This window comes from Rattus rattus, chromosome 15 (assembly GCF_011064425.1).
Source record: "Rattus rattus isolate New Zealand chromosome 15, Rrattus_CSIRO_v1, whole genome shotgun sequence".
Classification (NCBI taxonomy): domain Eukaryota; kingdom Metazoa; phylum Chordata; class Mammalia; order Rodentia; family Muridae; genus Rattus; species Rattus rattus.
In genome coordinates, this window is record NC_046168.1 from 7,934,457 (window position 1) to 7,949,779 (window position 15,323).

A 15,323-nucleotide genomic window follows, 5' to 3' on the forward strand; every position below is an offset into this window, starting at 1 on the left:
AACCTCAGGGACTTTAACCTCTAATCTAAAAAAGAGTCTCTTTTAGAAACTGACTTTACCAGATGGGGTTTCATGTAGTTGAGGCTGGCTTCCAACTCGATCTATAGCTCGGGGTGATCTTGAACTCTTAATTCTCCTGCTTCTGCCTTCCTAGGGTAAAGATTACGAGTGTATACCACCTTGTCTAGTTCCAGTTTGGTTCATTCTTTTCATCCCTCTCTGTGCTACTTAATTTGTGGATGTCCTGAAAATGAAACGCCATTAAGATTTTTTAAGAAACTTATCCAAACCAAGTCAAATGTTGTAAGCATTTTGTTTTTTGGATGGCATATGTTCAGTCGATCATATTTCGAAGTGTACCTAGCAAACTTTATTGCCACTGGTTCTGAATTATATTTTTGATCCATACTGAATTATTAGAGAGTGAAGCTCCTCTGTCAGCCCTGTCATATGATCTAAATTATAGCCTGTGCTGTTCCTCATAGAGGGGGAGAAATCAGAGAAGTATGTTATCCAGGTGACACAATTGCAAATAAATTAAGAGTGAATGCAGAAGGTCACATGTCTTTGAGAGCTGGCTTTGCATGGCCACAGGGCATTGGCTTCCAGGTAAAAATGGAGGTCCTTTTTGAAGCAGTGGCTCTAATAAAGGTTGTGTAATCCCAGCTGTCACCTGGACACTGCTCATCATTTGTCACAGGAGAATTCTTTTCCTTGTTTGTTTTGTGTATTTCAGTTGCTGTCATTTTATCATCTCTTTGTTTATAGAAACAATTAGGCAGGGTCTCTAAGACTCTCTTCTGTGTACTTAATGTTTGTGATAATAAGACTCGGGATACATTGTCTCCAAATAATTCACTACCTCTTAGATCATAGATAACTCATTTGCTAAGGACTTTTCAGAAAGCTTAGCCTTTGGAAGTCTTTCTAATAGCTGTATAGAGAGTATCTCTGCCACATTTTGAATTGAGGGCTCAAACAACTTTCCGTACATTGTGTTTTTGAGTTTTGTATGCAGCAGCCCCCTTAGGTAAACATTCAGGCTTATAAACTACTTGTCTTGTTTAAAACCTGAATGACTGAGAGGTTTTGGGTTCACAGTAGTAGGCTGGCTGGCTCTGGCCTGTGAAGTTGGCCAGGCTGACACAGCGTCCTTAGGGATGTGTGGCCATGGACAACGAACGTGTTTCTGTTGTTTACTGTTCTTGCTTTCTAGTGACTTTATTTTCTGCTCAAGGGATTTAGTATCTGTTCAGATAACTTTCCTTTTAAAGGCCACATAAAGTAATGACTTGCCCTCTAATCTTAGCCTTGAAAATTTCCCAGACACTAAGAAAGCTGATGTCTAATGGTCTATCATTCGAGAGTACTACTCAATGGTAGACAGTCAGTGCTGTTTTAGAATTGTGCGTGATAATTGGCCACTCCTGGGCCTTGCCTGTGATGCTTTTCATGTCATTAAGACCCGGTGTAGTATAGACAGTTCTTTGTGAATAACATTCCCTGATTCTGAAAGAGAAAAACCCCTCGGTGTCACCCCGCCTTATCTGAAATAGCGCTTGTCTCTTGGGTCCAGTAAGAACATTTAGATGTGATGAATTCTATAGGGAAAGACCTACAATTAATCATCATCATCATCATTTTTTTGTGTGTGAACCATCTTCCCAGGATATAATGAAGAATCATCAGTTAAGATAGCTAGACTTAGGGCTGGAGAGGTGGCTCAGCCATTAAGAGCACTTGTTGCTTTTGCAGAGGACCCTGGTTCATTTCCCACACCACATGGTGGCTCATTACCATCTTTAATTCCAGTTCTAGGGTGTCTGATGTCCACTTCTGACCTCCGTGGGTGGGCGCCAGGCATACATGTAGTACACACAGATACACACAGGCAAAACATCATACACATAAAAGTAAAAAAAAAAATATCTGGGTGATTGACATCATGGATGAAGAGGTGTAATGATTACTGGCGTGATCGAGTTCATGGAACTGTATTAACATGTATGGTAAGATATATTCCTGAAGGAGAAGGAAAGTTTTTTCTCAGATGTCAGGTCTACAGTTGCTCTGTGAGTGTCCTTTGTTCCGTATCCATAGTAACAGAGTTTCTTGGTGAGATCCTACCTAGGCATCCTGTTGTTTCTTTGAAGTTGGCAGAGAAAAATCACATGTTGACACCTCAATTTGTTTGGGTTTTTTTGTTAAAAGATAATGTTTAGTTCTTTGCTGCTGAATCCTGAAGTGTAGAGCGGTGAAAATGTTCTATTACATATTTGTTATTGTTGAGCCGGAGCAATGGCTCAGTGGTTAAGAGCACTGGCTGCTCCTCCAGAGGACCCGTGTTCAATTCCCAGCACCCCTCTGACACCCTCACCAGATACATATGCAGGCAAAATAACAATGCATACAAAAAATAAATTATCTTTTAAAAGTAATCATAATTGTTACTTAATCTGTTTTAGCATAGTTAAATAATCTTGAAAGTTGTTTGAGGAATTGGAGTTTTTCCATGGTTTCAGAAGAGAAATACTTCATTCAATTCCCTTACTTGAGGCTCTGAAACAGTTTGTTCTTCCTTTTCCTGCAGCAAGAATTATGAATTTAATGTCACAATTCAGTGTTAATACATAAAATTTCCCCATAATTGGGCCCTCAACAGTGGTGAATAATATGCCTGACTGTGAAATGGAAAAAGTTGAGATTTCTGTTTGTGCGTCTTGAGCTCTTCAGAGGTATCATACACTGGGAATGGCAATAAAAGACACTCTGGCGTATGTAGAGCCTTTGTGTGAGGAGCGCGGAGAGACACTAAGGCATTGATCTTAACACAGTGCTCGATTGTGACTTTAAAGGTCATGAGTTACTGCTGTTACAAAAAGCCAAAAAGATGGAAGGACGCTCCAATGTACAAATACCGCGTTAAAAAGTCCACACAGAAAGACAACCCAAAGTTACTGGAAGTTTGTTATATGTTGACTTTTAATGCTTTTGCCATTTTTTCCTATCTGTAAATATTTTCAACACCAGAATGCCCTTTAAATAAGAAAACATAATTTACCTTTATCCCTTTACCTTTCCTTGGCCAATAAAGCTTGAAAACCGTTATGGTTTCCAAGGTTTATTTGATGGAACAGTTTTTTTGTCCTGAATCTAGAGGCTATCCTCTTGACTACCGTTAACTGTGGTTTATAACAACTGGTTTTAAATACAGTAGCCATGTGGTTTAACTTTTAACTCTTTTGTTTTCTAGGTTTATTCTACAGTCCAAGGAAGTAATTCACAACCAGCTGTTAGAAAAACAGAAAATAGCAGAAGAAAAAATTAAAGAGCTGGAGGTATGCCCACACAGCAGCCAGAACCTTTCAAGGGACAAAAGTGGTAATCCCGCTGTTATGTGAAATGAAAGATGGCAGACACGAGTTTAGCCATAGTTTGGTTTTATCTAATTTGTTCTAATTATCTTGAACACCATGGAACAGCCATATCTATGACAGCATACAAAGATAAGAAGCTAAACTGTTCCTGGACAGCGATGACGCATGCCTTTAGTGCCAGCACTCCCGAGACAGAAGCAAGCAGATCTCTGTGAGTTTGAGGCTAGCCTAGTCTACAAAGAGAGCCCCAGGTTAGCTAGGACAGGACTACTAACAAACAAACCAACAAACAAGCAAAAAACGAAAAAAAAAAAAAAAAAGAAAAGAAAAAAAACATTTTTAAAACTGTGGACAAGGGCTGGGGATTTAAATAAAACGTAAAGGCCCTTTTCGATCCCCAGCTCAAAAAAAAAGAACCAAAAAAAAAAAAAAAAAAAAAAAAAAAAAAAAAACTGTGGACAATTTTAAAGATAAGGTGTGGATCTGAATGTATTTTCTCTGCTGCTTTTTTAAAAATTATTTTATTTTTTATATATATTGGTATTCCGCCTGCATGTTGATGTGAGGTCAGGTCTTGGTGTTACAGACAATTGTGAGCTGTCATGTGGGTGCTGGGAATTGAACCTGGGTCCTCTGGAAGTTTAGTCAGTGTTTTTACTGTTCTTAGCCACTGAGTCATCTCTCCAGCCCCCTCTGCTGTCTTTTAGTGGACAAATTCTTTAAAAATAAAAGTCATAAACAAAAGAATAAATTTAAAAAGTCATAAACGAAACAGTAGTGCATTGTTTATGTAGTAGATTATGGCAGATAGGCAGACTAACGGGCAGTAGTGACAGTGCTGGAGGTGTTCTTTTACATGCAACTCTTTTTATCTGAAATTCGGGTTTCAGACAGTGACGAAGTAGGGAGCCATAATTGATAAACAGTAATAATTAATTATTAATTACTTAATACCTGGTAAACAATCTGAGGGATGTTGTGTGTTCCAGTGAGGAAAACAAAACTTTAAAACTTGGGTAAAAGACGATAGACTAGGGAGTGCAGGGAAACTCAAGTTTATCATTACAGTTTCCTCATGTGCTGGAACCTTTGATGGGACTTTCTTTGGGGCTTTGGAGAAGGGTTTGTCCTGTATGTCATAGAGGCTACATTAGATCAAAAAATTGGCTGTTTTTTTAGGCACCAACTGTTCCTGTGATGAGGGTGGATACATCATGATCTCATAGGTCACGTGATCTAATTTCTGTCAGTACTATTGAGGCAGTGGTTTAGACCATGACTCACTCTTCTGCTGAATTGGGGAGACAGCCCCTCTGGTCTGTGGGGATTCCTCAGGGGCACTGATCTAGTGTGGCCTTGGAGTGTGTAGTGAGTGTCTAAGAAACCTAAGGGTTTCTTAGTCTTATTTTAGTTTGACTGATAATTTTTTTCTTGGTGATAGGGGATTTTGAGACAGGGTTTTACGGTATAGCCCTGGCTGTCCTGGACCTCACTTTGTAGACTAAGCTGACTTTGAACTCACAGATCTGCCTGTCTCTGCCTCCTGAATACTCGAATTAAAGGTGAGCCTCACCACTGCCCAGCTTGGCTGATAATTTAAACTGATGTAATATGTCTGTGCATTGGAAAGTGCAGTGTAAAGTAAAGCAGAGACCATAGGGAAACAAGCCTGTCAGCCTGTAGTACCCAGTTGCTTGTTGCAGCCCTTATGCCTCCAGCTGCTTTACAGCAAATTCCCTTCCTGCAGCTTTTACTCAGAAAAAAATGAAATATTGAAAAATCCAAATGAAACCATTTCATAATAGTTAAACAAAAAATTGGCTTTTTGCAGCCAGGTAAATAAATTTATAAATTGTCCTGATGAATAAATAGCAGAATGTAAAGAGGTGTGCATGCCTGCGTGCGTGCAGGCATGTGTGTATGTGTGTGTGTGTGTGTGTGCACACATGAGAGCCAGGGGTCAGCATTGGCTGTCTTCCTCTGTCACTGTAGTTTTTGAGACAGATGCTCTCATTGGACCTGGAGCTCACTGATTTAACTAGACTGGCTGGCCAGCAATCCAGGAGCCCACATGTCTGCCTTCCCAGCCCCGACGTGACCGGAGGACCGCATCGCACCTGGCCTTTCCATGTGGGCGGTGGGGGATCTGAACTCAAGTCCTCATATATGTATGGCAAGCACTTTACTAACTGAGCCATCTCCTCAGCCCCGTTTGGTTAATCATTTTATGGAAACAAACCAGAATCAAAGCCATTAATGTAAGTTTACATTTTGTTGTGTTATGGTTTTGAGACTGAGTTTCCTTTAGTTCATACTGGCCTTCAACTTGCCATGTAGCCAAAGATGACCTTGAGCTCCTGAACTTCCTGTCTTTACCTCCCAAATTCTGAGATTACACATATATTTCAACATTCCTGGCTTTTGAATATTTTAAATGATATGTAAAGCTAAATTTTAAATTGTTAAGCAGTTGTTACCATACGGAAATCACTTAGGGCATCCAGATAGAATGATTTTTTCTTTCAAACTGTTATGTATTTATATGGTGACGGGCATGCACATGCTGTGCTTTGTGTGGCAGTCAGGAGATCTGCAGGAGAGTCTTCTTTTGCCCTGTGCGACCTAGAGATTGAATTTGGGTCATCAGTCTGTTAGCCAGTGCTTTTACGGCAGAGAGCCTTGTTAGCCTGAGACTTCTTTTTTTCATATAATCTGTTGAATAAATTATAAGTATACATTGCCTACTTTGTGAAAAAATTGTGTGTGTGTGTGTGTGTGTGTGTGTGTGTGTGTGAGATATGACACAGGGGCAACTTCTGAGAGTTGGGTGTGTGGTCTAGAGATCAGACGTAAGTGGTCAGGTTTCTGTGGCAGGGTTTTAGCCTCCCCCCAGCCCCCCACTCTTATCTTCTTAGCTTTTATACTTAATTTTCCAAGGGGCTGGGTAAAGGCACATACCTTTAATCCCAGCAAGGAGGCAAACGCAGACAGGTATTTGTGAGTTCAAGGACAGCCTGGTCTACAGAGAAAGTTTCAGGCCAGAGCTACACTGAGAAACCCGGTCTTGAAAAAAATAATAAAGGGAGTTGGAGAGATGTTCATGAGTTTAGAGCATGTGTAGCTCCTGCAGAACTCCCACATCAAGTAGATTACCACCACCCATAGCTCCTCTGTATCAGAGATCCTCTGTGGGGGAAAGGGTAACATCTGAAATGTGAATTGGAAATATCCAATAACAAAAAATGAAAAAAAAAAAAGATCCTCAATGGGCACCTGCATCCAGGTGACAAACACACACACCCCACATGGACACTCTCACACACACACACACACACAAACCCACACTACATGGACACTCTCTCACATACACACACACACACACACACACACACACACACACACACACACACACACCCCACATACATACACACACCACATCATACACACCACATACACACACACACCCCACATGGACACACACACACACCCCACATGGACACTCACACACACACACACACACACACACACACACCCCCACATGGACACACACACACACACACACACACCCCACATGGACACTCTCACAGACACACACACACACACACACACACACACACACACCCCACATACACACATAAACACCACACACACACCCACCCCACATACACACATACATACCCAACACACACACACACCCCACATGGACACTCTCACACAGACACACACACACACACACACATACACACCCCACAGACACACACACATACACACACACCCCACATGGACACTCTCACACAGACACACACACAAACCCACACCACATGGACACTCACACACACATACCCACCCACCCACACCACATTTACATGCATGCACAACACACACACACACACACACACCATACCACATGGACCTCTCTCTCACACACACACGCACACACACACACACCCCACACCCCCCACCACACCACCCCCGCAGCACACACCACACACACACCACACACACACACCACACATGTGCTCGCTCTCTCTTTCTCCCTCTCTCTCCCTCACCCCACCAAGGTAAGCTTGCCACAGATGATTTCAGCATATTGCTCAGTTCTAATGAGTGCTAGGGGATCAGTTAAATCTGTAGAAAATCGCTAGGGCTACATAGTCTCTGCTCTAGGATGTTGTTTCTTTTTTCAGGTCTTTAGTTTTACATGTTATTTATATTATAAAAATAATAAATCTGTACTATAAAAAGCAAAAAAAGTTAGAGAAAAATTAAACATGAAAATATAGTCTTGTCTTCCAGTATTCTTCCAAGTGTTATACGCACAATTTGGTACATATTATTTCAACTTTGTTCAGTATAAGTATTTTCACACTTAATATGCATATATACACACACATTAAAAAAGAACATTAGGGCTGGGGATTTAGCTCAGCGGTGTACCTAGGAAGCGCAAGGCCCTGGGTTCGATCCCAGCTCAAAAAAAAGAACCAAAAAAAAAAAAAAAAAAAAAAAAGAACATTATTCTATGTCACTTGATAATTATCACTAGCCTTCTGGTTTAACACTGTGAACTGGTATTTGGTTTCTTGTTTTGCATTTCTCCTACGGTCAGACTCTTATTGCCTCTGCATTCAGTTATCGCTTGAGCTTATGTTGCACCGGCTTTGAAGATAGCCCAGATTGTGATAGTAATAACGATTATTAAGGCTAAAATGATTTTTTTTTCTTTTTGGTTTCTCAATACCTATGAGAGTTGTGTTTACATCATACTTTAGAATATATATATATATATATATATATATTTAGCATATATAAAATGTGTGCTATAAAAATGTATATGCCTTAATTTAAAAAAGGCTGGAAAGCTAGTTCAGTGATTAGGAGCACTTGTTGCTCTTGCAGAGGACTCAGGTCACGTTCCCAGCACCCACGAGGCAGCTAACTACACCCTGTACTCCAGTTTTAGACTCCATCTAACCCCTGTGGTCACCAGGCATGTATGTGGCACAGAGACATACATGCAAAGCAGATAACCGCACCACAGAAGATAAACAAGATAACTGAAAAAAAATTGAGGCAGGGTTTCTCTGTGTAGCCTGGCTGTCTTGGAACTCACTCTGTAGACCAGGCTGGCCTCTGTCTCCTGAGTGCTGGGATTAAAGGCAGGTGACACCACTGTGTGGCAAAATGAATAAATAAAAAGATTTAAAAATGCTTTGTTGTAGAAAAGTGTGAATGATCATCTAAACTTTGGTGAGTTTTGATTGTGTGTGTGTTTGTGTGTGTGTGTGTGTGTGTGTGTGTGTGTGTGTGTGTGTGTATTGGACAGCCTATATTAAGTATAGATGGCTGGGGCTGGAGAGATGGCTTAGCGGTTAGAGCCATCTGCTCTTCCAGAGGTCCTAAGTTCAATTCCCAGCAACCACCTGGTGGCTCACAACCATCTCTAATGGGATCCAATGCCCTCTTCTGGTGTGTCAGAAGACAGCTACAGTGTACTCATATACAAAATAAATAAATCTTTTAAAAAAGAAGTATAGATGGCTGCTGACTGATTAGGGTGGTGGCTGCTGAATGCTGGGGTGACTATGACAATTTTAAAAGACAATAGCATTGTCCTGAAAACTTAACATTTCCAGAGTGAATGCTTGCCTCGCATGCCCTGGGTTCGTAAACAGCAAAACCCTAGCACTCTACTTCAGTAAGGTGCTGCACTGTAGGCAGAACGCTTTTGAACAGTATCATGTGCTGCACTGAAGGGTCCATCAGTGTAGTAATTGTTTTTGAATTGGCAGCCTTCAGTCCTCTGTCTAGCTGACAACGACCTTGAACTTTTTCTTTAAAATTTTCTTACTAGTTTTGTTTTATTATTTCATGTGTGTGGTTAACCTCCACACCACCTCTCAGCCCCAACAGTGAGCTCCTGAGTGCTGAGGTTTCCAGCACGTGCCATTACATCCAAGTTGTTATGCTGTGCTGGCGAGCCATCCAGGACCTTGAGAATGCTAGCCACGCACTCCTCCTCTCTCCTCTCACTGTTGTAGGCAGGCTGGCCTTGAACCCTTCGAAGTGCTGGGGTTACACGCACTCACCACCTTGCCTCGCTTTAAAAAAGCTGTAAGTGAATGGTGAAGATGGAAACTGTGCCATACTTACTGTGTTAGCAAGTGTGAGGACTTGAGCTGTTGGGTGACCAGGGATGTGCTCAGTAATATGTTGCAAAGGATCTCTTCTCTGAGCTGTAGGTTCAGCACCAACCTTAACATTTTCAGAAGAACATCCTGGAAACAGTAGGCAGCAGTCAAAGATGCAGTGTCCCGGGCCTGTGAAGGTTCTAATAGTAAATGACCCATCGTCTTCACTTTAATCATCAGCCGTATTAGTCTGTAGTAACTAGAGATCCAGACTGTCCTTTGAGGCTCTAAAGTCAGGAATGGATTTCTCTAGCTATGGGAGCCCTAGGCGGCATCTTGCACCGGGAGGCTGTTGTTTGGCACAGGCGTTGTTAGTGAAGTTTTCAGAGCTGTGGCCCCTCCGCTGGCTGCTTCTTGCACTCATGCAGTGGAGACGTCAGCCGCTGTAGCTGTAAGACTGCAGCTTTCTCAGCCTTTACAGAGTTAAGCGGCAAAGGCTGCCTTTGGTTTGAGGGCTTGTGGCGGCTGCTTTGATCTTTTGTCTGGATTGCTAGAGTCTCCTCCACCATGGTGAAGCCTGCTGTGCTTCTAATTCATGTGCTCCCTAGAGGAGCGCTTGCATTTCTGCCGTTTTCTTCTCCATTTACAGCCTGGCTGTTGCCACAAGTGGCCTTTCTTTTGGCTTATCTCAGTCCTGGTATCATGTCGTATTAACTATGTGTGATTTTTTGTTTAAGTAGGTGATGTTGGACTCTTCCTTTATAGGAAGCTATGCACACCCTGAGGTTACATACTGTTGTTTCAGAATAAGGAGGCCTGGGAAGAGAGAAAAAATGGAGAAATAACCCGCCAGTAGACTTAGTGAGCACAGTTATCAGTTACGTTTGCCATCTTATGTGGACATGGTTTGAAGTATCCTAAAAGACTAGTGACATCAAAGGTTCAGTGTCGGCTTAGTGGTTAAGAGCACTTGCTGTTCTTGCAGAAGACCCAGTTCGGTTTTCAGCACCCGTGTGGTTCATTACAACCATCTGTAACTCTAAACAGCTTTTGTATGCACTGCATACGGGAGGTGCACATACATGTATGTAGCCAGGTACAATTCTCATATGCGGGAAATAAAAATAAATAAATCTAAGTATAAAAAAACTAGTTATCAAGCTTAGATCACCAACAACAGATACAATAATAATGAGAAAGTTTAAAGTATCCTGAAAACTGCTTCAATGTGTCACAGAAAGAAGTTCGCATCTGCTGTTGAAGACGTGCTGACGGCATGCATGCCCAGCACAGTCCTGTGACAGACCTTGGAGTCAGTGAGAGGTGGCTCGGCCAGTAAAGGTGCCAGGCCAGGCCAGGTGTCATTCCCTGGGACCCACCCAGCGGTGGGAGAGACGGACTGCAGGTTGTCCTCTTGACCTCCACAGGCATGGGTGCACTTGCACACATGTACCCTCCCACATACGCGTGCACCCTCCTGCACACACTGTAAAGGAACTAGTATATGAAGGAAGTGCAGTAGCTATGAACAGCCGCAGGAGGTGTGTGCACTTCCCATTCTGCCCATAATCCCTGTTTTATCAGCAGCCCCACATGCTCCTGTTTCTCCTGAAACAATCCTTATGTTCTTTTTTAGTTTTGATTTGATTTGGTTTCTGGTTTTTGGAGACAGGGTTTCTCTAGGTAGCCCTGGCTGTTGTGAAACTTGATGTGTAGACCAGGCTGGCCTTGAACTCAAGAGATCTACTTGGCCCTGCCTCCCCAGTGCTAAGATTAAAGGTGTGTGCTACTCCAAGCACTTAGGTCCTTCTTAACTGCACACATTAATAGACTGTTCCTTTGGCTTAAAACTTACTTGTGTACTTGAACAGACTCACATTAATTATAATATTCTTTCTGCTTCTGGTTTTTCTTCTGTTTATTCAATTAGTTGATGAGAGATTTGTGGGATCTCCTGTAAGGGTATTTATTTATGTCTTTCATCTGTCAGTTTAGTGGGCAGTGGTACTTAAAGGGAAGTGTGTGAGTCTCCATGGTTACTGCATGTACACCTCAGAGTAGGTTTTATATTTTTAGGAGTTTCTCAGCTCTTCTCAAGAAAACATTCCACTGATTTCTGGTATCCATTGTTGTCAGTTTTATGTCCGTCTAACTGTTGTTAATTTGTCTTTTGCCCCCTGCTGCATTTCGGGATCTCTGGCTAGAGTGGCCCCTCTCTATGGGTTCTGTCCAGTGCGAGGCACCTCTGTATGCTCTTTTGCCTTTGCCATTCCCTTCTCTTTCCAACAGGGTTTCCACCCTCCCCACCACCCTGGTTAGCTCAGCAGTGACAGAAAGAGTGAGGAAATACAGGCTTCTGCCCTTGGCTTACTGCCGCTTCTGACGCAGGGTTGCAGTATTAGGGTTGTTGAAATACACAGCCCAGGCTGTGAGTAAAATCCAAAACATTCTGAAAGAAAAAGAAGAGTGATTTGAGAACTGGATATGAGGTGTCTGTGATGCTGTACTTGGCTTAGCTCTGGTCCCTGATGAGAACATATTTTGAAGGAGTTCCTATGATTAAGGAAATTTTACTCTGCCCTTGAGGATAATTTTTTCCAGAGCCCAGGTGGCATCTGGATGGATGTCCAACTTTGCCATAAGTATTTCATTTTTGAGCTGGCATTGGTTGTGATGGATCTGCCTTTGGAGGTCACTGGAATGTTTTAAGAACATTAAGCCTGAGGGCTGGAGAGATGGCTCAGTGGTTAAGAGCCTTACTGCTTTCACTAGGCTGAGTTCAGTGGCAGGCTGCTCACCTTGCCTGTGACTGCAGCTCAAGGCAAATTGGCAGGTCTAGCCTCGCATGCAACCGCACTCACATGCACACCTCCCTTCCTATACACACACGATTACAAATGAAACAGTCTAAAGATGGCACAATCTTTAGTAATGGAGTATACCCTTTTTAGCTTGTATAACTCATGTTAGAACCCATTACACTTGTAGTCTAATTAGTTGTGTTGTAATGAGATATGGAATTTGAAGAAATGTTTTAAACATAGCTTAGTGGTTATAAAAAAAAATACCCATATAATTATAAGGCTGAGAAATCAGACATGGACAAGGCACCAGAGGTATCCCAGCACGTTTGTTCCCATTTCCTGGTTAAGCCACCATTCCGCTTGCCCTCCCCACAGGCAACTGCTAACCCCTACCCTGACCTTTTTCTTTTTTTTTGACACAGGGTCTCATTTTGTAGCTCTGACTGGCCTAGGTACCTCAGGCTTATTTCAAATGCAGCAGAGACCCTCCTGCGTCTACCTCCTGAGCTCAGGGTGTAAAGGCACCATGCCTGGCTACTAGCCTGCCTGTTTTCGTAGTTTTCTTTTTATTCCTCAGACAGTTTTTCTACATAGCCCTGGCTATCCAGCTTCCTGTGTACACCAGTCTGGCCTTGACTCCGAGATCTGCCTGCCTCTGATTCCTAATGCTGCAGTTAAAGGCATGTGCCACCAGGCCTGGCTTGCTTGCTTACTTGTTTGCTTTTTACTACCTTAACCTTTGAGGTAACTATTTTTCAAAAAAAGATTTATTTTGGGGCTAGAGAGATGGGCCAGCACTTGCCGTTCTTGAAGAAGACCCAGGTTCCGTCTCTAGTATGGCAGCTCACAACCACCCATCACTCCAGTTCTCAGGGACCTGACATCCTCTTTCGAACTCCAAGGACACCAAGCAGCATGTGTTACACATACATGTACACAGGGAAAACACTCCTACATATAAGATAAAGTTTTTAAAAATCTAAAGTTTTAGTTTATTATTTTAAATTATTTGTGTGTATGTCAGCATGTGGGTTTGAATGTGAGTATATGTATGTCAGTGTGTGTGTGTGTGTGTGTGTGTGTGTGTGTGTGTGCGTGTGTGTGTGTGTGCGCGAGCGAGTGCGCGCGCACAGGAGTTGCCAGTGCCTGAGGAAGCCAGCGTCAGATCCCCTGAAGCTGGAACTGTGGGTACGTGGTGGTGCTGGGTTCAGATTTGTATCCGTGCTTTTAATGGCTGAGCCACCCTTCCAGCCCCAGCCATTTTACCCTTCAGAGTGCAGAGAGGCAGTTGAGCTTAATGGCTGGTTGCTCTTCTAGAGGATCCGGATTTCATTTCCAGCACGCATATGGTGCCTGACGGCCATAGGTAACTTCATTCCCAAGAGATCTGCTGCTCTCTTTTGGCTTCTGTGGGCATCAGACACGCACAGGGTACAGAGGCATACAGAAAGGCAAGTCCTTTTTTTTTCTTGTTTCTTTGCTCAGTGTGTGTGAAGTGCTTGTTTCTAAGGTGATTTGCTCATCTTTCCTGATGTCTAGTGTCACAGTGTGCAGAAGTGCTAGCAGACAGTCCATCGTCCTCGTGCAGACCTCAGCGTGACTGTTTAAAACACACTCTTGCTGAGGAGGCCTTCACCCCAGCAGAGCATGAGTCCTAGAAATAAAAAGCGTGTCAAGAATTAATTCCACAGACTTCTGGCTGTCAGGAGAGTAACTGTACAGAAAGGGATCTAATGGGCATATTTCTTTTTTATTTTTTAAAAATACAAAGGTTAAGTTCCCAAGTCCATTGAGGTTTCAGACGTAACAGGCCATTTCTTCAGAGAGACCATTTTTGCGTTCTCAGCATTTATAAAAGTGTATGTTTGTTTCAAATGATTTTGGTCATTTATGGTGTCAGTGGGTGGAAACCCTAGAGTCAGTGGTGGACTCTGTAAGATCCTAAGTCCTGATGCCATGAGGGATAATGTAGCTACAGGGTCATCTGCATGCCTTCAGAGGTAGCCATAGTCCCTCGAAGCCTTGACCAAGTGTTCCCTATGTCACTATTTCTAGTGTCTTCGGGTGTTGTGATTCCCTACTAAAATTTGCCCAAATAGAGACTTTGTATATTTCATATTCTCAGTAGAAATTGTGTGTGTGTGTGTGTGTGTGTGTGTGTGTGTGTGTGTGTGTGTGTGTGTGTGTGTGTGGTCTAAGGAGAATTTAGACGTGAACAGTTCAAATGCACTATTCCTTTTAACCGGATAACTCTGTTCATCTGTCTGTCAGATACACGGTACAGGTATCTCATGTGCAGCATAGCCTTTGCTTCACTGTTTCCTGATGGTGTACCTTAATTTATGGTTAAGGTGAAAATTTGCAGTAATTAAATGCGTATTGCAATGAGCCCAGAGATGGGTTTCCTGCATATTGATGCATGTTGTGCTTTTCCTCACAGATCTGATTCCAGGGAGCTTTGTGTCCTTGCAATGTTGAGCCCCTGTCAGACCTCCTTTTGAGTGCTTCTGAGAGTTATTGACCTCAGCCGTGGCTGTTACACACATTTGTGTCCATTTGAGTACAGGAGCCCTACCTTCCGCATCCCTGTGCTCGGGAGGTCTTCAGATATTCCTCAGGCTACTGCAGGCTTGTTTCTTTTGATAAGTTAGACTTTTAATTTTCTTTCACGTTAGCCAGCAGCTCCATGCGGTAATCAGGAATTGGTGACTTCACTTACCCTAGTCCTCATTCTCTCAGTTGCTGTTCTTACGGGACAGGTGATCTTCAGCCTCAAGTGACAGTTGCTGGCCAAGCAGGTGCTGTGGTACACACCTGTAGCCCTACCACTCTGGGAGGCAGAGGCAGTGGGGATCAGAAGTACAAGGTTTTCCTTTGCTACCTAGTGAGTTCCAGGACAGCCAGGACTGTGTAAGATCCTGTTTTAGACAGACAGACACACAGACCAAAAGGTACTTGCCAGAAGAAGCCAGAGTGTTCAGTACTCAATGTGGGGAAGGGCACACCTGTTA

The 15,323-nt window shown here is 42.8% G+C and overlaps 1 protein-coding gene across 4 annotated transcripts in view; it reads left to right on the forward strand.

Moving 5' to 3' along the window:
• The window catches only part of Pfdn1 (prefoldin subunit 1), a 57,504-nt gene that overhangs the window by 18,267 nt on the left and 23,914 nt on the right, over positions 1-15,323 (forward strand). For 3 of the 4 annotated variants that reach the window (XM_032886237.1, XM_032886235.1, XM_032886236.1), the window contains exon 3: positions 3,254-3,338. In XM_032886237.1, the coding sequence (XP_032742128.1) occupies positions 3,254-3,338 (85 nt within the window). Of the gene's footprint in view, positions 1-3,253; positions 3,339-10,745; positions 10,811-15,323 lie in introns of those variants that run through there. The other variant, XM_032886238.1, reaches the window with a different exon arrangement.